The 23,146-nt window shown below is 48.2% G+C and overlaps 1 protein-coding gene across 2 annotated transcripts in view; it reads left to right on the forward strand.

The window, feature by feature from the left end:
* DPYSL2 (dihydropyrimidinase like 2) overlaps nucleotides 1–23,146 on the forward strand; it is a 116,451-nt gene that overhangs the window by 74,974 nt on the left and 18,331 nt on the right. For both annotated transcript variants that reach the window (XM_052644485.1, XM_052644486.1), the window contains exons 4-8: nucleotides 7,707–7,871; nucleotides 10,024–10,085; nucleotides 11,044–11,124; nucleotides 12,098–12,166; nucleotides 18,151–18,271. In XM_052644485.1, coding sequence (XP_052500445.1) covers nucleotides 7,707–7,871; nucleotides 10,024–10,085; nucleotides 11,044–11,124; nucleotides 12,098–12,166; nucleotides 18,151–18,271 — 498 coding nt within the window. The remainder of the gene's footprint in view (nucleotides 1–7,706; nucleotides 7,872–10,023; nucleotides 10,086–11,043; nucleotides 11,125–12,097; nucleotides 12,167–18,150; nucleotides 18,272–23,146) is intronic.

Here is a 23,146-nt window from a genome sequence, read left to right on the forward strand (position 1 = left end):
CCGGGGTAAGTTCAGGCGGGGGGAGGCAAGGGTGCAGTGGGCCGAGAGTGACGGGGGTCGGAAACATGGGGTGTTGACAGCATTCACCCCTTTCCAGAACTTGGCAGGAAAGGCAGGGCAGGACATGAGCAGCAGCCTGAGGATGGAGAGTGTCATTCTTATGTATATCTTTTCGTATATTGGGTTGGCCCAAAAGTTCGTTTGGGTTTTTCCATACATCTGTGGAAAAACTCGAATAAAGCTTTTGGCCAACCCAGTATTTTTTTCCCCAAATAATACTAAAATAGTATTTTAGGAGCGGAGTTTGTTTGCTCCATAGCTGGCTACTCATCAGATCAATGAAGAGGCTGTTTGTTTGTTTTATAAATGCGTTTTACTGACTCCTGCCTTTATTCCCACCAGATCTCTAGCTTAATGATTCGAGCAGTGGCCACTGGACTCTGAATGGTTTCTTAGGGCTCGGCATGGTTGATATGAACATGTATGCCCAGTTGCTCAGTTGTGTCTGACTCTGTGACCCCATGGACCCGCCCGGCTCCTCTATCCCTGGGATTTCCTAGGCAAGAATGCTGGAGTGAGTTGCCATTTCCTCCTCCAGGGGATTCTTCCGACCCAGGGATCCGACCCTCCTCTTCTGTGTCTCCTGCATTGCAGGCAGATTCTTTACCCACTGAGCCACTGGGGAATACTCGCTTAGTTTTAAAAGCAAGCTAATGTTAAAGGAAGCTTGGGAAAGAGAGAAATAAGAGGATGACCCTGGTGCCTCAAAGTTCGAGCAGTTGGTATGCCTGCGATTGTTCTAGATAGTTCTAGCTTTTAGGAAAATGCTTCCTTGCATGGCAGGAGAAGCAGTATATTTGCACAAGGCGAGAAGTTAGCCCTGGAAGCATGTGGTTTAGAGGCATTTTAATATTTCATAAAGGGATTTACGAGGGAGTTTTCCTTATGAAGTGTTGTATTAATAACTCTGTCTTCCCTGCTGGTCTTTTTGAGCATGCTTGTATTGCAGGCACTCTTCAGAGTAGTTTCTGTGTTGACTCATTTTCACCTCACTGAAACCTGTGGGTTAGGTACTAGTATCAGTCCCATTTTACAGATGAGGAATGTCAAGTCCCCAGAGGCTGACCATCTCACCCACAGTCACGTGATGAAGAGATAGCAGAACAGGCCAGGAACTCAGTCATCTGACCTCGCCTCTCCTCCCTAGCATCTCCTAATTCCCCGGCCCAGGTGCTTTCTCTTCCCTTTCTGCCTCTTTTGAGGACAAAAACCGTGTTATCCTAACTGGCAGCCCGGACTCCCCAAAGGCTCTTATTTCTCCAGCAACAAAAGCCACACTCTGCTGAATAGGTCACCTGGCCTTTGGCTGAGGAGACGCCGGCCCAGCAACTCCAGAGATAAGCCAGCGGTGGTTGTGCTGTCATCTCCCTGGTGGTTTGCTTTTAATTCAGGTCCATTAATTTATCTCAGATGGAAATGGGAGAGGCCAACGCGCACACAGCTAAGTGCAGGGCCTGGAGAAGGAGGCCCAGTGCTGATTCTGGAATGGGGGGCTGGAGGGGGCAATTCTGATAGGGTAAAGGCCCCAGGGAGCATGGGCGGTGTGTGTACTGACTACAGGAGATTCTAGACCTGCCGCTACAGGGTTCTGTGTTTGAGGCTCCAGAGAGGCAGGGAGAGAGCCTTTGGTGGGACCTGGCAGGACTGAATCCCCACACCCATCTTCCTCCTGCTCCATCTGCTTATCCTCCCAGCAGGCTTGGAATATGGTTCCTATTCAGCCCCCTCAATTCCAGGACAAGGACTGCAGGGGTGACTTTTCTGGCATCTCTCTATGTTCTAAATATGAAGAACTGATTAGAAACACTAACCGCTGGCCTTTTAAAAATCTAGGGTCTTAGATTATGTCAGGGCTGACTTCCCAGGTGTGATGTTGTATGCACTTTAGCAAGATATTACCCTTGTGGAGGGGGTATCAGACTGGGTGGAGGGTCTGAAGCTCTCTCTGTATCATTTCTTAACAACTACATGTGACTCTTTAATTACCATGATGCTGTGCTTAGTCACTCAGTTGTGTCCGACTCTTTGTGACCCCATGGACGGTAGCCCGCCAGGCTCCTCTGTCCATGGGATTCTCCAGGCAAGAATACGGGAGTGGGTTGCCATTTCCTCCAGGGGACCTTCCTGACCCAGGGATTGAACCTGTAGCTCCTGTGTCTCCTGCACTGCAGGTGGATTCTTCACCTGCTGGGCCATCTAGTCCGCCACAAACATCATTGTTGTTGTTTAGTTGCTATGTCCTGTCCGACTCTTTGTAGCCCCATGCACTTTAAATAGGGTCTTTTAAATACTGCAAACTCCAAAGAGGCCCTAGATTTGAATTTTCCAGGAGCAGCAATGTATTTACATGGCGTTAACACTTTGCTGATATCCAGAACATAGAACAATAAAATACCAAAACCACTCAAGGCAGTAAAAAGCAATGAAGTGCTGATACGCACTATAATGGATGAACCATGAAAACACCATGCTAATTGCAGGAAGCCAGACACAAGAGACCACATGCTGTATGATTCTTTTTTTATATGAAATATCCAGAATAGGCAAATCCATAGAGACAGAAAGCAAATTAGTGGTCGCTTAGGGCTGGGAGTTGCAGAGATGGGGGCGTTGGGGAGGGGCTGCTGAGGACTATGGGGTTTCTTTTTGTGGATGATGTTCTACAATTAGATTGTGGTGACGGCTGCAGAGCTCTGTGACGAGACTAAAAACCATTGAACTGTACAGTTTAAATGTGTAAATTGGCTGGTATGTGGATTATATCACAATAAAACTTAAAAAAATGTAACATCCTTTGACAGTTTTAAGAGAAATAATAAAAGTCCTTGGGAAATCGCTGGTGTCCTGTAAGTGCAAGCACTTCCAGACACTGGTTGGAACACCTCAATTCAGGCCACTGTCTTGGGGCATGTTTTGGCTCCCTCGTAAACCAGATTCACAGGCCTCCCACTGAAACCACAGCGGTGTTTCTGATGCTCCTCCTGAGGGTATGGAAACGCAGTGCGTGCCAGACGTTTTGCCAGGTGCTTTCACGTGCTTTCTTTTTGTAAAAATTAATTTTATTTGTTTGTTTATTTTTAGCTGTGCTGGGTCTTCGTTGCTGCATGGGTTTTTCTCTAGTTGCAGCGAGCAGGGGACACTCTCTAGTAACCGTGTGTGGGCTCCTGATTGTGGTGGCTTTTCTTGTTGTGGAGCACACGCTCTAGAGCACATGGGCTTCAGTGTTGCAGCTCTGGGGCTCTAGAGCCCAGGCTCAATAGTTGTGGTGAACTGAGCATAGTTGGGGATCTTCCGAGACCAGAGATCGAACCTGGGGCTCTTGCATTGGCACGTGGATTCTTTGCCACTGAGCCACTAGGGAAGCTTTCACATGCTTTCTTGAACTCGAAGCCCTGCATGTATGGATGCTTGACGCCCATGTTTCATATGTGAAGAGATGGTGGTTCCAAGGAATATACACAGCAGGAGGGTGATGCTGTGGGAGTCAGCATCAGAACTTGGAGCTCACTGACCCCAAAGGCCATCTTCTTTTCTCTGCCTGCTGCCAGACTGGGTTGATGAGATGTCCCTCTGAGACAGAAGCCAGGCCCTCCCAGGGACAGATGGCTTAGGACAATCACCAGGGAAAAGGCCTGTGGGTTCCATGCAAGTCGTTTCCAGGCTCTGTCTTCCTCGGAGAGGCATCTCTGCTCCCCCCGGAAATGACTGTGACACTCTGCCCTGTTCTCTGGAGCAGCTCTTCCCAGGAGAGCTTCTGTGGAAAGAGAACTGTGGGAAAACATGTGGAGTCATTTCGTGGACACGTTTCTGAGTGTCGTTCATTCTGGCAGGAAATGTGTTTATTCCCCAAAGTCCTCAGCTTTGCCTGTGTCCTGAGTTTTCAAGGGTTCATAACTCTAAGAGCTGTTTTTGGATAGGGAGGGAACCGGATATTTTTGGTACGTGATAGAGCTGTTGTGTAGAAAACAGGACCCTGATGGTAAAGGCACAAGTGAATGACCTTGGCGAGGGGAGTCAGTGGGAAAAGGTTTGCACTCAGCTTCCCTGGTGGCTCGGTGGTAGAGAATCCTCCTGCTAGTGAAGGAGACAGGGTTCGACCCCTGGGTCAGAAAGATCCCCGGAGAAGGAAATGGCAACCCATTCCAGTATTCTTGCCTGGGAAATCCCATGGACAGAGGAGCCTGGTGGGCTACCTTCCATGGGGTCACAAAGAGTAGGACACGACTGAGCGAGTAAACAATAATAACAGCAAGTGATATCAGGGTGGTCCCAGGAAGATTCCTCAGCTCCTGGGAACTTATTAAAAGTGCGGATTCCCAGGTGCCCGCCCAGGCTACAGACTCTGAAAGTCTGGGAGTGATGTCCAGGAAACTGGGTTTTAATTAGCTTTCAAGATAATTTTCTCTGAAGTTTGAGGAGCCTAGCACCTGATGATCTGACATACCCTTGGGGTTGAACAGGAAAATCTGGTTGTGTTCCCAGGAGGGCATGCCCTCCTGAGCTTGACCTATCTTGCAGGGTTATGTATGAGCTGGAAGGGAGCATTCATTCATTTGTTGAAAATACATATTGAGCACTTCCTGTATCGTGCATCCACACCCTGCTCTGGAGACTTTATATCCCATGGAGGAGGGTGGGGTGGGGTGGAGTGGGGGCTAGAGTCAGAGAGAAAGTGTGCTCAGTCGTGTCTGATTCTTTGTGACCCCATAGACTGTAGCCCTCCAGTCCTCTATGCATGCCATAAAGTAGGGAAACCTGATGCAGAAACTGCTGCAAATGGGAATGTGACCCTGGGGTGCTGACATTTGACCCAATCAGAAGGGGAAAAAAAGCCGAGATGCCCAAGGAAAGAGCAAGGTGAGTGGATTTCCAAAGAGAGGGCACTGCCCCTGCAAAGGTCTGGGGGTGGGGGAATTGGCAGGTCAAAGAATGGAACATGGCCGGCCAGGGTGGCCTGAAGGTGGTGAGCAGTGGGTAGGTAGCAGAGATTACGTTGGAGAGATAAGTTGGGGCTGATTTTCAGAAACAAAAAGAGGAGTTAGAGTTTTGCTCTATAAATGATGAGCAGCTACTGGAGGCTTTGGAGGAGGGCAAGTGATGAAGCAAAGGGTGTGACTAGGGAAGATTCTGCCAAAACTATGATTGCTACTAAGTCAAATTTTAGTCCCCCCCCTTTTTTTTTTTTTTGCTGAGGGCACGGGGAACCAATTTAGAAAGAAAAATTGGAATCACTTTGTCAGAGTTTCTATGTTAGCAGATGGAACAGACTTGTATTAGAAGTGTACCTCTTGCAGAAAAAACTAACACAACATTGTAAGGCAATTATATGCCAAAAAAAAGTATACATCCTCATTGTTTTCATTAGGTAACATTATATGTTATATACCAGCTATATATCTACCTATTAATTACATATGCTGCTACTTATAAAAAGTAAATTTTGTCAGAAGAAGATTCAGCTTCGATGTTCATATTTTCCAGGCATATAAAGCCAAGCTCAATTGATTGCAGTTGAGCAGTGTCTGTGAGATTTGATCCAGTTCAGAAACTCAACCTCATTAGTGTTGCCTGCGCTGGCATTTTCTTAGCTGAGAACTGCTTACCTGGCTGTAGAAAATCTAATATATAGAAGAATGATTCATTGCTTCAGGCATCAAGAGTCTTGGGTTTTGTCCTCTTGGTTGCATAAGTTTGAATTGACCTTGGACACGTCACTTTGGTTTGTATTTGAGTGTCTCTGGGCAGAAGATGAGTAATAATAATCATGGCAATTGGGCGAGAGCTCTTCAAGACCTAAGAGAGACCACAGCCCATGCAGAGGCCCTGTGGCAGAAAGGAGCAGGCTGATAATATTATAGCAACTCAAAGGCAGTCATTGAGCAGCTGGTGAGCAGAGTGCAAGGGGTAAATGGTCCAGGGTGATTTCTAGAGGTAGGCAAGGATCTTGTTGGGAACTTCAATTTTTATCTGGGGACTTCCCTGGGGTGTGCTCAGTTGTGTCAGAATCTCTGCAACCCCATGGACTGTAGCCGCTCTGTCCATGGGATTTTCGAGGGAAGAATACTTGGAGGGGGTTGCCATTTCTTCCTCTAGTGGATCTTCCCCACCCAGGGATCAAATCCACACTCCTCATTGCAGGAGGATTCTTTACCACTGAGCCATCGGGGAGGTCCAGTGGATAAGACTCTGCACTCCCAGGGCAGGGGACCTGGGTTTGATCTCTGATTAGGGAACTAGATCCTCTATGCTGCTACTAAGAGTTCGCATGCCTCAGCTAAAGATCCTGCCTGCTTCAGTGAAGATCCTGCTGCTGTACTAAAACCTGGTACAGCCAAATAAATAGACAAATAAATATTAAAAATTTTTTTATCTGAAGAGTAAGAGGAAACCATTGGAGGATTTAAATTGGGGAGGGACATAAGGTTGGACTTCCCTGGTGGCTCAGTTGGTAAAGAATCTGCCTGTGATGCAGGAGACCCAGCTTCAATCCCTGGGTGGAGAAGATCTCCTGGAGAAGGAAATGGCAACACAATCCAATATTCTTGCCTGGAAAATCCCATGGGCAAAGTCTGGTGGGTTACGGTTCATGGGGCTGCAAAGAATTGGACATAATTTAGTGACTAAATCACATAATGTTGATAGATATGCTGTGTCATTGAATCCTCATAACCAACGTGTGTGGTACGTAATATCCCTGTTTTTTTAAAAAATACTTTTCTTGATGTGGACCACTTTTTAAAGTCTTTATTGAATTTGTTACAATATTGTTTCTGTTTTATATTTCGTTTTTTTGGCCCCGAGGCATGTGGGATCTTAGCTCCCCAACCAGGGATCAAACCTGTGCCCCCTTCATTGGAAGGCAAAGTCTTAACTACTGGACTACCAGGGAAGTGCCCATATCTCTATTTTAAACCAATCCAGAAACTTAGGGTAGTGGAGATGAAGTAGCTCACCTTGCTGGTGGGGAGTGGAGCCAGGAAACAAAGCCACATAAGCCTGACTAGTCCTCTGTACTCCCTATCAGCCTACTTCAATAATAATATAACAATAATTGCAGTTTTAAAATGCTTTGAACTCTTAGGATGAACAATCACCCTTGAATTACAAAGTGGTATTATGCCCCAGAAATCCGAGTGGTGATGAGATAGTGGATATGCCAGGGAACCTTTACATTTGATCTTAGCCGAAAGACGGAGAAGCAGTTGCCGGGGACATTTTAAAAGGCCCCGTCTGCATGGCTCTGGTCCAGCATCTTCAAGTTCCCTGTCGTCTGGTGGAGGGTGTCCCCGAAATAGCTATCAACAAAGAAAAGGGCTCGGTGGCTCCGACTCGCCATTTGACACTGCCATTGTCCAAAAGGACTCATTGTCCGTGAAATGTGCCCGAGGTCTGTGCTTTCAGGGGTTTTGCACCGGGAAATCAGATCTGGGCAGGTCATGCATGGTTTCACTGGAGCAGTCAGGCCATGCCAAGTTTCTGCTTTCTCCTTTTTGGGTAGTCTGCTGGTTAAGTGGATTCTTAGAACCTGGTGGTAGAGTTCCATCTTAATTTTGAGCCCTTGTTCAGGGTTGAAATGGGGAAACAGCTTCTGGCTTGCACACCTGGAAGCTCCTATTGGTGACGATGACAATTCTGTTCCTTTCTAGTTGACCATGTGGTTCCTGAGCCTGGGACGAGCCTGCTGGCCGCCTTTGACCAGTGGCGGGAATGGGCTGACAGCAAGTCCTGCTGTGACTACTCTCTGCACGTGGATATCACTGAATGGCACAAGGGCGTCCAAGAGGAGATGGAGGCTCTGGTGAAGGACCATGGTAGGTTGTGCCCACCCAACACTTCCTGGGGGTGTTTCCTTCTCAGACCACGAGCTGCGTGAATAGTGCTCCTAGGGGCCTTCTGCACCTGCCTTGTTTGCCAGGAGGGAGGGCGTGGCCTGCAACTTGGGCTGGGCATGGCCATGGTCAGACAACTGGTCACAGCTTATTGGTGTAAGCACACCGTGTGCGCGTGCCAGCCAGGCTGGGGAGTTGAGGATGAGAGAGGGATTTGCTCTTAAAGGAGAAGAGTGCACCTCCCAGGGAGGATTCTGGGTAATCTTAGAGGAGAGCCTGGGACCCTGAGTACAGGACTTTGGCAGCCTCTGTTTGCAAACCCAGGAGAACCAGGGTAGATTTGAGGGTGATGAGGCTCTGGAACCACATGAGGTGTCTTTTTTTTGTTCCATAGGACTATTTGGGGGAGCCAGATTCTAAGGACTGGGTTCTGAAAGATTCCCAGAGATATTGGGATATTCCAGGGATATTGGGGGGATCTTAACCACCTCCAGGTGCCCCTGGGTCCCTCTTATCCACAGGAGCCTTAGGGATTTGGGTGATGTTATCAGACAACATCATCTTTGAGGGGCTTCTTGACCTTGGCTATAGACTGGAGATCACATGGGGTCACATGTTGACCTCTTTGGATCCAAATCATCAAGGAAACGTCTATGCTCTGTGGTTCTGAACTTCTAGGCTCAGAAATACCATGAGCTGAGAGTAAAATCTAGGCATAGATATGGTAGATATATACAGATACAATAGAAAAAGCTTAGAATGATAATCTGTAGACTGGGGCTTATTTCTCTGCTTTTTCACAAACTAGCTGTGTTACCTTGGCCAAATCACTTAAATTTTATGAGTCTCAATTTAACAAAAAGTCTCACATGAGGATATTGGATTAGATACCCTAAGATTCGTTCCCACATGAAAGAAACTAGGTAATCCTTAACCTTTCTCACTTTGGCAAATACTGAGACTCAAATGGATTAAATTGTAATAATGAATTTACTCCACATCAGCCTGGAGGGTTACCATAGCAACTGTTGCCTAGCAGGAGAGAAGGGCCAAAGTGTCCCAAGGCATTGAACACAGGCAGCTTCCAGCACCCCCATGGCTTGAATTAAGCTCCAAGGCTAGCAGGTTGTCAGTACAGTTGTTTACCCCTGTGATGGATGTTGATCAGGGATGTTTGGTCTGGTGCTTTTGGAAGCAAAAACTCTAAAATGCCAGGGTGAGAGCTGTGACATCTGCTGTTGCACCCACAGACCTTGTCTGACTTAAAACACTTCTGAAAAATCAGCATAGAAGGCAGTCAGTTTCCCGGAGAAAAGACATTTGTTATAGATCTTTGAATTCACTTTCTTGTTAAAGTCACAACAGTTAGGAGCAAATTTCTTTTTAATGTTTAACTTTTAATTATGTTAGAATACAACATAATGTGAAATTTGCTGTCTTAGTCATTTTAAATGTACAGCTCAGTGACACTAAGGACATTCCCATTGTCGTGCAGCCATCACTGCCATCCGTCTGCAGACCTTTCTTTTATCTTTCCAAACTAAAACTCTGTCTCCGTTAAACCATACTTTTCCCTTCCCCCAACCCCCTTTCTACTTGTTGTCCCTGTGAATTTGGCATATAGGTGGAATCCTACAGCGTTTGTCCTTTTGTGACTGGCTTATTTCACTTAGCAGAATGTCCTCAAGGCTCATCCACGTTGTAGCCTGTGTTAGAATTCCCTTCATTTTAAGGCTGAATAATATTCCATTGTATGGATGGACATTTTGTTTAGCCCTTCACCCATGGACATTTATTTTGCTTTTACCTTTCGGCTCTTTTGAACAATGCTGCTGTGAAAATGGGTGTACAGATACTAGCAATTTAAAATTTTGATGTAGTTTTAAATTAAGAGAAAACCGTAAAAATATTAAAAAGAACCCTTATGCACCCTAATACCAGATTTGCCAGTTGCTTGTATTTTATCACATATATTTGCTTTATCTTTTGGTCTCTGTCTTTATCTCTTCCTTTCTTCCTCTTTCTGAGTTTCTCTCTCCACACACATATACATATTATAACTTCCTTATTCCCATCCAGATTATTTGGTTTATCTGTGAGTTATGTCTCCACCTCTGTTTTGTCTGTCCTCTAGGGGTGAATTCCTTCCTCGTGTACATGGCTTTCAAAGATCGCTTCCAGCTCACGGATTCCCAGGTAAGAAAAGCTGGCTTTTCTTTCTGGCATTTGGTACATTTGGGCCAATGCTGTTGTCTTTTTTTTTTTGGCATATAATTGCTTTATAATGTTGCGTTAGTTTCTGCTATATAACCAAATGAATCAGCTGTATGTACACATATATCCCCTCTCTCTTGGACCTCCATCCCACCCCTCTAGGTCATCACAGAGCACTGAACTGAACTTCCTGTGCTCTATTGCAGCTTCCCACTAGCTATCTGTTTTACACCTAGCAGTATGGTACTGGCACAAAACCAGAAATATAGATCAATGGAGCAAGATAGAAAGCCCAGAGATAAACCCATGCACCTATGATCAGCCAATCTATGGCAAAGGAGGCAAGAATATACAGTGGAGAAAAGACAGTCTCTTCAATAAGTGGTGCTGGGAAAACTGGACAGCTACATGTAAAAGAACGCAATGGGAGCACTCCCTGACAGAACACACAAAAATTAACCCAGCGTGGACTGCTGCTGTCTTCACAGCCGCCTCCAGTGTATGCTCACGGGAAATGGTTGGTGGATGAAGTCCCTGATGTCACTCCCTTCAGGGGATGGTATGAAGCCCGTGCCGTGGGCCCCCAGGACTGGTGTTCCCAGGCTCTGGAATCAGCCACCTGCCTGGGACAGTATAACTGAGAGGGGTTCTCAGACCCCTCTCAGCAAACCTGGTGCAGAGCCGGTGTCACCCACCAGCTTCTCCTCGTCTAAGCCCTGGAGGTTACACTGCCTCTGTTGATTATCTGTTAATTACTAAGAGGTCCTTCTCTGCTACGTGTGACCAGAAACACTGCCCTCAGGCACGTCAGAAAAGCTGGCCTTCGTAGAAGCATCGAGGGGTCCTGATGCTAGTCCTGGTGGCTGTCAGGGAGGTGGTGGTACTTGTGACCAGGAACACTGAGTTCCCTGTCTCTGATCCCACACCCTCCCTCTCTCAGATCTATGAAGTCCTGAGCGTGATCCGGGATATTGGAGCGATTGCCCAGGTCCACGCGGAAAATGGCGACATCATCGCAGAGGTGCGTGCTTCCACGGTGTCACCGCCATGTGACCCACTGGGCGAGAGGCAGCCTCGAGGGAGTGGACTGGCTGCCATAGCTCACCTCCAGGGGGACAAGCAGAGGACCCGGGGGGACCGTGGGAACAGTCTTACGACAGCATGAAGGTTGGAGATGCGCACCCCTTGATGTGTTCTCAGGACAAACAGCCTTTCCATAGAGAAGTCCTTTCTCTCAGCGCTGTGATGTGGCTGCCTGCAGGGAGCTGGATGTGGACACCCACATATAGACATGTCACACCGTAGCTCAGGACTGGGGATACACTGGCTTTTAGCATCCTAGGGGATAGCTGTACTGTTGGCGAGGCTGTAACTGATCTGTCATAACTCAGGCAGGACCGGGGATGGGGTACCAAGCCCTCTCTTTGTGGGGTCTTGGGATGAGGGTCAAAAGTGCCACTTTAGTTTAATTTTTGGTCAGGCTGCATGGCATGTGGGATCTTAGTTCCCTGATCAGGGATCGAACCCGTACTCCCTGAATTGGAAGTGTGGAGTAGTAACCACTGAACCGCCAGGAAAGTCCCAGCAGTTCCATTTTGATGTTTCATCGGAGTGAGTTTTACCCAGATCTTGGCAATCAGGCTCATGTGGGATCCAGTTCCTCCTGACAGCCTTGTTGTTGTCCAGTTCATGGCCAACTGTTTGTGACCCCATGGACTGCAGCATGCCAAGCTTCCCTGTCCTTCACCATCTTTCAGAGTTTGCTGTCCATTGAGTTGGTGATGACATCCAACCTTCTCATCGTCTGTCATCCTCTTCTCCTGCCTTCAATCTTTCCCAGCATCAGGGTCTCTTTTAATGAAGTTGACTCTTCATATCAGGTGGCCAGAGTACTGGAGCTTCAGCTTCAGCATCTGTCCTTCCAGTGAATATTCAGAGTTGATTTCCTTTTGGATTGACTGGGTTGACAGCCTGGTTTTCTTTAAACATTGCAGGAGCAGCAGAGGATCCTGGATCTGGGCATCACGGGCCCTGAGGGACATGTGCTGAGCCGGCCTGAGGAGGTGAGTGCCTGCTGAATGGAGGGGATGAATCCGTGTTCTGGGGCGGGCGCTGCTGGAGCCACAAAGCGCCCACTTCCTGCCTGTTGAGAATGTCGGTTTTTTCCCTTGGATGCTAATTTTGGTCCCTGGAGATGTCCCAGTCCGCCGCTGAGAAGTGTCTACACAGGCAAAGTGAAGTGTTAGAATGTGCTGTGGAGTAAAGCAGTGTGGCTTGTTTAACCTAAAGACTCCTCTTTCTGCCTCTAATTCTCCAAGCCCTTCCTTGGGTAGACAAACACAAACAGCTTTTATTAGCATCCAGCAATAGGGGTTTTGTGGTTCATAACCCAGGGCCTCCAACATCCTGCCATAAAAGCTCTTATAAGTATCTAGAAGACAGAAGGGAGATTGTAAGTGTTTCCATGATAAGTCTACACGGGGTATAGCATAATCAGCAGAGTGTGGTAGACCGAATCTTTCACAGTCGAGGGAGGAGAATTCAGAGCAGGATTCTTGCTGGCCCAGAGGTTGAGAGTCACTGCTTTGGATGGCGAAGCTTGTGAGTGAGAAGGAGGGTTTACATCTTACATGACAGAAGAGTCTGTTTTTCTGAATGAGAATCTGTGGCCTCAGTACTTTTCAGGAGCTAGCTCTTTAAGGAAAGGCTCAAGGTCAGGCTTTGGAGTTCCTGGTGGCTCTGAGCAAAGAGGATGCTTGGGAGTCTGATGGAAGTGAAGAGACTGTCCTGGGAAAAGGGACAGGCAGAGAAGGCAGATAAAATTGCCACATGGATGATGACTTAAAATTAGGATTTTTCCTCCCAGAAACAGGTGGTGGAAGATGCTGGGTTAGAGGGGTATGGATGGGACCAGGGCCCCCAAATCACAGCATTTCACAGCTAGAACATCCCCGCTGAGACTGGGGAGGGGTCACTTGGGTTAGGACCCGTGGGTGCAGGGGCTCTGCTCCCGCTAGAAGAAAATGGGTTCTGAGCATGTGGCGTTGAAGTTGCCATCAACAGGCTGCCTGGGGTGAGAAGTGCCTTGTCTCATTAGGCTTTTCCCCAGGCTTTGTGGGAAGGGATGAGGCTGAAAAAGGAGAAAGATTGTAGGAAAGAGGCAGAAAAAAGCAAAAGTGGAAATCACTTGGAATGTTTTGCACACACAGAGGGCTTAATATCCTTGTTCTGCCATCTGTCCACATATGTGCACACACACAAACACATACAGAGATATACACACACACACATACATACACAGGATCACAGACATGCAGACATATACAGGGACTCATAGGGTCACAGACACTCACAGTTACATCTATATACATACACAGACACACAGACATAGACACATACAGAGTCACAGAAACAAGAGTCGCAGACACAGAGACACACATATTACAGATACACACACAGAGTCACAGACACACACACAGAGTCACAGGCACACATAATTACACACATTTGCATACACAGATATGTGCACACCAGGGCACCTTCATTACCATCTGAGACTCAGGACGTTTCCTTCAGATGGAAGGACAGCTGTGTCCAGGGGACCCGTTCCATTCTGCTTGCCTGTGTGTGGTGCTGCCTGGAGGCGATGCCTTTGTCACCTGGGTCTCTTGTGTAAAGAAATCACAAGGGTGTGAAGTTCAGCATCAGAGAGCTAGCAAGTGCAGTTCCTGCCTGCCCCCCTGACCACGCTCAGTGTACACACACACACACACACACACACACACACACACACGCACACACACAGCCGGGAGCCCAAGCTCCATGGGAAGCCAGTGGCCTGTGTAACCAGGTGGTGACGCCTGGGGCTGGGCTTCATTAGAATGTTTACTCTTAACCTTCATCCGGGAGCCTGGCTGGGAGCCCCTCCCCTCCAGTTCCAACCCTCCAGGAGAGAAGGGGAAGAGGATGTTGTCTTCCTCCTGTGGCCCAGGGCTCCTAGTGAGAGCCGCCTGCTGGTTTCCATTTCAGAGCCTTCCTGGGGGCTTGCTTTCTGTCTTCCCTCTGCCACCATCTGCACTGCCTCCCCAGGTCCTGGCACACCCCCATCAGAAAGCGAGTTCCTCCTGGGTTTACTAAACAGGCCAAAGCTATCAGAGAAGAGGGGGCCTGGTTGCCATTATGACCACAGACGTCACCTGTTTTTCCACCTTGAGGCATGGGACATTTCTTTTACAGCTGCTGCTGTGTTGGGACCCCTAGAATCCTTCTTTGGGAGCTGGGAGCCCTAGCAGCACTCCAATATGGGGAGGTCCTGGCTCCTTGAGGGGGGTCCTGTGGTCCCACGAGAGGCTGCTTTTGGGACTGTCTGCTTTCCAGGGGCATGTGCTGCTGAGCTGGTTCAGAGGCACTGACTCAAGGCCAGGCACAGTGTGTGGTGCTTCTCCTGAGCAGGTGCATCCTTAGGACAGCTGTGTGAGCCTCCAGGTGCCAGGTGGCACCTTCTCCTTCGGCTCCTGGAGATGGTTTTTCAGTTTATTGGTAGGGATCTGTTAACAACGGTGTGTTATATTGTACGTAGGGCCTCCCAGGTGACTCAGATGGTAAAGGAGACCCAAGTTTGATTGCTGGGCCTGCGGTTCAGGAGACACAGTTTCAATCACCGGGTCAGGAAGATCCCCTGGAGAAAGGAATGGCTACTCTCTCCAGTATTCTTGCCTGGAGAATTCTATGGACAGAAGAGCCTGGCAGGCTATATAGTCCATGGGGTCTTAAAGAGTCGGACACGACTGAGCGACTAACACTTTCATTTTTCACATACTGTACATAAGCAATAAAGAGAATAAAACATGGTTGCATATTGAGATAACTGAGCTTTAGTATGAAGTTAGGGAGATGCTGCCAGTGCAAAAAACACAGTTAATAACATAATTCCTTCCTGGTTTCATGATCCGTTGACAGCATCCTGATGGTTAACTCGAACTTGACTTGAACCACACAAAACATACTCTTCTTTCTGCTGCTCTTTCCAACTCACCGAGTGAGATGGCTGGTAGGATTTCCCTCAGTTTTCAGCAGAGAAGATTGAAAGGGAGACAAATAGGGATGTAGGAATCTATTAATAGAGACCTCCTGTCCATCAGCGGTACCCAAGAGCATATTATGATGGAGGCAGTGCTCAGCCTGTAGGGGATGTTGAGATAGATAAGAAAGTGGTCCTTTGTGAGGGGAATTTTGGGTGAGCTGGGGGGTGGGGGATGGTGAAAGGGGGAGATGCAGAGTAAGCAGATGGGGTGACTTGTGATGGGGTTCTGAGCCAGTAAGAGATGTAAGACTGGTGTCGGGGGAGTTCCCTGTTGGCCTAGTGGTTAGAATTCTGGGCTTTCACTGCTGTGGCCCAGGTTCAGTCACAGGTTGGGGAACTGAGATCCTGCAAGCCATGCTGTGTGGCCAAAAGTAAAAAACAAAACAAAGCGTGTGCGTGCACACACACACACACACACACACACACACACACACACACAGCCTGTTGTCTGGGTGGAGAGTGGGGTCCCGGAGGTGAAGGTGACAGAATTTTTGATGGAGAAGGAAAACCCCTAACTGGCATGGGATGACTGGGGTGCGGTCATTACATGGGATGGCTCATCTTTAAAAGCAGAAAGCATGGCTCAGGTGACCACTTAAATCCCTGACAGCTCTATAAAAAGACAAAGACAAAGTTTTATTTTTAAACATAACTGTTGTCATAATACTGAAGCCAGATTTCAGTGTGCATGAGACAATTCATGTTTTCTAGCAAAGGCATACACGTGTACTGGGCTTCCCTTGTAGCTCAGTTGGTAAAAAATCTGCCTGCAATGCAGGAGAGCTAGGTTTTATCCCTGGGTCGGGAAGATCCCCTGGAGAAGGAAATGGCAACCCACTCCAGTATTCTTGCCTGAAGAATCCCATGGACGGAGGAGCCTGGTGGGTACAGTCCATGGGGTCATAATATGTACATGCAGAAGGGTATGCATGAATCCTTCCATGGTTCTGGGTGAAACTTGGGAGAGGTGGGGTTTACATGACCTTTTCTCTCCACGACCTGACCTTACTGCCCAGCTGGGGAAGAGGAGGGGTCAGAACTCACCTGACAGTAGATGAGACAATCCAGAAAGGGCTTTGGGACCCAGATTTTCCCACCAAACCAGTCTTAACAGAAACCACTCCTCTTGGGTAAGGGCCCCCTGGAACTGGCACTTCTGCTCCATTTATTCCCTAATGAGCCTGACTGTGAGTTCTGGTTCACCCCGGGCAGTCCTGGTCCACACCCATTGCCCCGGGCAGTTATGAATAGCGCCTCTGTTCGCTTTCAGAAGAGTCTTGGGTAGAGACTGTGAATTCAGGCAGTCACCTGCACCCCTGGAAAGCACGCAGATTCTAGTGGAGTCCTGTTTGCACATTCCCTGTGTACTTTTTGAGGTGACTGCAGAGATGCAAGACGTCCCTCCTTTATGCTGCCCGGACCAGAGGCCCTTCTGTTGTAACTGGAGCCACGGAGAGGGGAGGGCGATCATTCAGCTATGCCAGGAATTAAAAACACTTGGATGTTTAATGAGCTTTTCAAGGGCTGTTTGGTTTGCCTGTGGGTCTCCAGACATCTCTCTTCACATAGTTGAGGCCCAAGAGACCAAGTATGAAGGATGCTGTCCTCTTATATTAAATTAGATCACCTGTTAGTGCAGTTTGCAGAACTTCAGTTCTTGGCTGAACTCCCATAGAGACTGGTTAGCTCAGATGATTCAGTCTGGAGCTGGTCATGTCTTATGAAAAGTGGCAGCTCTTTATGGAACCAGCCTAGCTTTAACCCTTAACCTGAAATGAAGTAACTTACTTGTTCAGTGAACATTTTTGAGCACCTGCTGGGAACTGCCTGGAGGAAGCAAAGGAAGACCCAGCCCCTCGCCTGGAAGAGTTAGTGGAAGTCAGCCTTTTGCCAGAATTTGGGAGGGAGCAAGAAGCTTCCTGAGGTCCTCTGTCTCATTGCATTTGTTCCTTCAGCTGCCCATGCTCAGCACACACTGCTGATTCCTCTGTATGATACAATGACCTAAGAACTCGTCTTTCCTGATCAGGTATTTAGCAGTAATCTCTTGGGTCTTTGGAATATCATTCACTGAAAGTGAACAAGTGAAAGTGAAAGTTGCTCAGTCATGTCTGACTCTTTGTGATCCCATGGATTGTAGCCTGCACGGCTCTTCTGTCCATGGAATTCTCCAGGCCAGAATATTGGAGTGGGTAGCCTATCCTTTGTCCAGAGGATCGAACCCAGGTCTCCTGCATTGTGGGTGGATTCTTTATCATCTGAGCCACCAGGGAAGCCCCATCCCTTGAGGTCTTTGGAATATCATTCACTGAGCATCAGGTTTAAAGAATCAGGTTATTGGTTAGAGCAGCCCTCCCATCTCATGTGGAAAGGCGTACCAGTCTATGGCTGGTGATGATGGGTTTGCCCATACAGAGGGGCCTTTGGTTTACACAGATCTGCCTGCCTCTGTTCCCAGAGCGCTGTGAGATCGCATTGTTCCTTGGGTGAGGTTGGCTTCATTTGTGAGCATGGGACTGATGCCCAGGACAAAAATTCCATCATTGGATGTCTTGACTGGAGAGACCACATGCTTGGAGTGAATGCACCAAACTAGGAGCCATCAGTTTCCAGGCATGGTGGCTCTCAAACATTAGCAAGCATAAAAATCACCTAGAGTTGGTAAGACCCACACTTCCGGGTCCCACCCCCAGAGCTACTGACCCTGTGGATGTGGGGGAAGGGCCTGAGACTCATGAGAAACTGCATTTCTTTACAGACTCCAGGTGGCTGCTTATCACACCTAGAACCATCCACAAGGGTCAGCTCAGCAAGTCACTGCCCTTGCCCTCGGTGCCAGTGCGGGTAGAGCCCTGAGCACACAGTGGTTTCTACTTCACTGTAGCCCCTCCCTGTGGGTGGAGGGTAGAGATGAGCTCAGGGAACTGACAGACACAGTTCTCACACTGGGATGCTCTTCTGCAGGTCGAGGCTGAAGCCGTGAACCGTTCCATCACCATCGCCAACCAGACCAACTGCCCCCTGTACATCACCAAGGTGATGAGCAAGAGCGCAGCGGAAGTTATCGCCCAGGCCCGGAAAAAGGGTAAGTGTTGCTCGCGGTCTCACTGTGTATGTAAGCGCAGGTTCTGGAGGGGTCGTAGGTGGGGGCAAGGACTGCTTTTCCAGCTCCTCCTGCCAAGTGGGTCGCTGTGCTCTCATCACTTTGCAGCATTAACCTAATTACATCTGGGTGCGGCAGGCAGCTCCTGTTTCTCGCTCTGTTCCGGGGAGGCAGCTGTGTTGGTATCTATTTAGAGCTGCACACAGCGCAGGGTCGGTGGGCCACACGCTTTGCCTCCTGCCCTCACTTCTGTAGAAGAGTTGGATTTAATTTGATGCCGTCTAAATAAACCAGGCACATACACAGATGACGTCAGTTTCTGTCTGCGGCAGAATCCTGGGGAACCTTCCATTGCAAAATGCAGTTCCCCTCTGTGGCAGGGAGTGATTTCCGCTGGCGTGTGTAAGAGAGGCTTGTGGGGGCGTGGTTGTGCCCCGCCCCCCGGCTTCCCTCCTCCCACCCCACCATCACATCCTGTTCTCCTGGTGCCCCAGTGGCGCCCTGTAGATGGTGGCGATATATTCTGGGCTGAGGCTGGCTCTTATTTCCAGCGTGAAGGTTCTTGGAAACTAATCTACTAAGTCGTTCCAGGGGATGTGCCCTGATCACCTTATCCATTATGAATGCAACACGGCCCTACGGTAGCTACCTTGACTAGGAGTTTGGGTAATCACATCACCGTGGTCTCTGTTTGGGAGTGTAGTTCAGCACACAGAAAGGGAGACTGATTCTGTTTAGTGGACTTGAGGTGGATCTTGGCTGGATCTGGACAAGAGTATCATAGAAGGATCTTCCCTCTCTCCCTCCTTTCTTCCTTCTCTCCCTCCATTATATTTCCCAAGCCTATTGTCTGCATTTCTCCACCTCTGTCTCCATTTCTCTCTCTCTCTTGACTTTCTTCTGGCTTTCTCCTGGTCTCTGCATTACTTTCTTGGTCTCTCTGTCTCTCTCTCTCATTCTTTTTTGATTTCTTTATCTCTCTCCATGTATCTTTTTTTCCTCTATTAGCAAGGGAGCCATCTCACCTCTCTGATTGGTTCTCTGGTTCTCAGTGGGATGTGATCCATATGGATCAGGAGGATTTTTTTTCACTGGTGGGTGAGTTGGTGCAAGACTTAGAACAGATTGCTCAATGACCACTGAGTCAGCTTATTCCAAGAGCTGATAGCTTCTAGATGGCCCCAGCAATGAATTCCTGGCCCCTGTCCTCTGGAGCTCCCTTGGGGTCTCTGTCCTCAGGCGCCGCATGAAATGGTTGCTGCATTTACTAGTGTTTCAGAACCCTGCCCTCTCCTGGCAGCTAGAAGGAACTGCCTTTTTGCAGTGGAACATTCTCTAGTGGCTGAGTTGATAAAGTATCTGCCTGCAATGCAGGAGACCACCTGCAATACAGGAGACCCAGTTTTGATCCCTGGGTGGAGAAGATTCCCTGGAGAAGGAAATGGCAACCCACTCCAGTATTCTTGCCTGGGAAATCCCATGGACAGAGGAGGCTAGTGGGCTACAGTCCCTGGGATTACAAAGAGTCAGACACGACTTAGTGATTAAACCATCACCACCACTATTCACTTACTTAGAATCAGCTTTGAATTGTGTTTCTAGGAGATGTGGATGATTACTGCTGGTGACTGTCCCTCATCGGGGCCCTTTATCACCCAGGCACACATCTGCAATGTGGGATTCAGCCTCAGCACCCAGCGCTAATCACAGTATTGCTGCTTCCATGTAGAGGGGAGACAGCTGGCACTGTGTCTGAAAAGGGGAAGCTGGGCACAGCTTGTTAGTAACCATACCATACCCAAATGAAAATAAGAAACAGAAAGTTAAGCAAAAATTTTAATATAGTTTCAATATAATTAAGCATTCAATTTAGCAGAATTTAAACATTACAGCCGTGTTTTCCAATTCCAACTCTCAGTTGTCAGAGTTGCCAGATGGAAGAATCTCAGTCTGGGGCAGGTGGCCCTGGTCCTGCTGTGGGGCTGCAGAGCTCCGGGCTTGGGGCCCGCCCTGCCAGCAGTGCTGCGGCTCCTCCTTTCTGGGTCTCAGCTCTTCCATTTGAAGCTGGAGTGTGTTATCAGAGTCCAGGCCCCCTCTGATACTCTGTGACTCAGCGCCCCAGGATGTTCCCGTGTTTTCCTTATGATCTAGAACCTGCTTGTGTGTTGGGGTCTGAGCACTAAGAAAGGACTTCAGTCTCTTCATTCAGAACCTTCAGGGTGAGTTCAGCTGTGCTTGCTTGTGGTTCCCAGGGTGGCTTTTGCATTCAACAGCTTTTGCCCCGTAGACCTTGAAAGCCTTTGCTTTAGATGAACTTGAGCTGCCAGAAAGGAATTTCCGGTGCATCCTGGTATTAATTAGCAAGAAGGAGAAGTCCTAGCCTGCTTGTAGGCTCTTTCCATCTTGTGGGAACTTCATAATTACTTTGGGAGGCGCTGGGGCAGGAATTTCTATACTCGATTTACTCTGCAGCTGAGTAACCTGGAGCTCAGAGCTGCTGAAATGTGGAATTGGGCTGTGATCATCTGCATCTGGCCTCATGCCATGAAGGTCCCCACTAGTGTCTGACTCACCTTCATGTTTTGAGATCATTTTAATATGGAAGATGCTGTGGCTACTTCCTCGGTATCTGTTGGTGTTTAGCTCCTTAACAAACTGGGTAGAAACTGGAGTCTGACACTCGGCAAAGTCATGGAGAATGTGGAAGCCAGGATTCCCCAGTGACCAAGAAGAAAATCAATATAAAGCTGCATTGAACGTTAGTGCTCTGAGATCAGCATCCTGTCCTGAGACAACTCCCAGCTCCACTAGGCATTAGCTTGTGCTGCTGGGCAGATAACTTACCATCTTTTTGTCCCATTTTCCGATCTAAATGGGGAGGATAGTAACAGAGATAATCTCCTAAGGCAAGGATGATGCTTAAATGAGATGATGCACACAAGGACTATATAATAACTGTACCTAATACTATGATGATTGAAGAGTGAGCATGTGTTAGTTGCTCAGTCGTGTCTGACTCTTTGCAACCCCATGGCTTGTAGCTCGCCAGGCTCCTCTGTCCTTGGGATTCTCCAGGCAAGAATACTGGAGTGGGTTGCCATGCCCTCCTTCAGGGGATCTTCCCGACCCAGGGATTGATCCTGGGTCTCCTGCGTTGCAAGTGTGTTCTTTACCGTCTGAGCCACCAGCGAAGCCCAAGATGGAGCCTAAGTGAGGACTGTTTTCAGGGGCTGCTCGACCGGCCACAACCTCACGCAGGCTTCCCACAGAGCCAGTGTCGCCCGTGTTGCCTCCTTCATCCTGCGTCATTCAGCAGGACCGCTTCTCACCGATCCCAGTCTGCAAACAAGGAAATGAAGGAAGACAGCCAGCACCAGAATACCTGGGGCAATTTTCACCCTTCCAAAGAACTTAGACCGTGGTCAGTTTCAAAGGCTGATGTCACAGAAGGGACACCGAAATGTGAAAATAGACTATCTTGCCCCAGATCATCCAGCCTCTAGGGAATAGAACCCTTAGATCTAGACTCTGGGCCGGTTCTCTTTTCATGAAGAATCCATTGTAGGGATTTCTCTTGAATAGACTCCCTCCAACTGCATTTTATCCACGTGTGGACTTGAGCATGGTGCCGATGCCTTCTGTGTGTGAGTGGTGGCACATGGGGAGTACCCACTGACCTCATCTGAGCCACATCCCTCCCCCACCCCCAAACCCAGATGCAGAAATGTTCACAACCCAAACTTGAGACAAGACTTCCTGTGCCCTGAGGTTCAGTAGGAATGGCGGGGGTGTAATGAGAAGCACATGGTCAAGGGCTATGCGAGGACCATCCCAACTTGGGGATGAATCCTTTGTATTAAGTTAATGCACAGCCTAGTAATCTTGAGCCCAGAGAGTGCCCCATTAGTTGGGCTGTGAATGAATCTCACCAAAATTTGTGTTAGGCAGGGCTCTGGAGAAACGGAACCAATCTCTCCCTCCCCCCGACCTCTCTCTCACTCTCTCTCTCTCTCTCACACACACACACACAGATTTTAAAGAATTGGTTCATGCATTGTACGCACTGGCAGGCAAGTCTGCAGGTAGGCTGGTTGGTTGGAGATTCAGGAAAGCATTGATGTTGCAATGAGAAGTCATCTGGAGGCAGAATTCCTCCCCATCAATCCCCTCATCTCAATAGCAGGTGCTTGCAAATTGGGAATTCAATTCAGCCACTTCAGTTTTCAGTCGGCTTGGCTTTGAGGCTGCTGAACATGAGGATCTCTTTTGGGGTAGATGTAGAAACTTTTGGCTCATTTATGGGACCCTTGAGCTGGGAATTTGAATCCCTTAGTCATCCTTGTCTTTCCTCACTTTGTTCAGTGTAATTAGGAACAACCAGCTAATACTGTTACACTCAGGCTGACAAAAATGTTCTAAGATCAAATACACAGTCACCCAGAACTCTGCCTCTTTTAAGCACTTGATGTGGTATTTTGTGCATTTCTTTTGCCTCATCATCCCGTGCACTGCCAGCGCTCTCTTATAACTACTGAAGTGGAGTTATTAGTACCTTAACTCAGATTAGAGAACCAATTCCAGAAACCCCAGGACCCATCCAGGAAACTCAAGATTCTGTTCCTTTAGAATTACTCTGGGTGCCAAAATCTCTCTGTAGAGTTATCCATGGACAGGGGCTGGGGTGTTGAGTTCTGGCCTGGAGTCTCTGGGAAGAGAGAGAGAGTGGTGTGTGTGTATGTTTCAGTTCAGTTCAGTTGCACAGTTGTGTCCAACTCTTTGCGACCCCATGGACTGGAGCATGCCAGGCTTCCCTGTCCATCACCAGCTCCTGGAGCTTGTATATGTTTGGGTAGGATT

The sequence above is a fragment of the Budorcas taxicolor genome, chromosome 8 (genome assembly GCF_023091745.1).
Source record: "Budorcas taxicolor isolate Tak-1 chromosome 8, Takin1.1, whole genome shotgun sequence".
NCBI classification, from domain to species: domain Eukaryota; kingdom Metazoa; phylum Chordata; class Mammalia; order Artiodactyla; family Bovidae; genus Budorcas; species Budorcas taxicolor.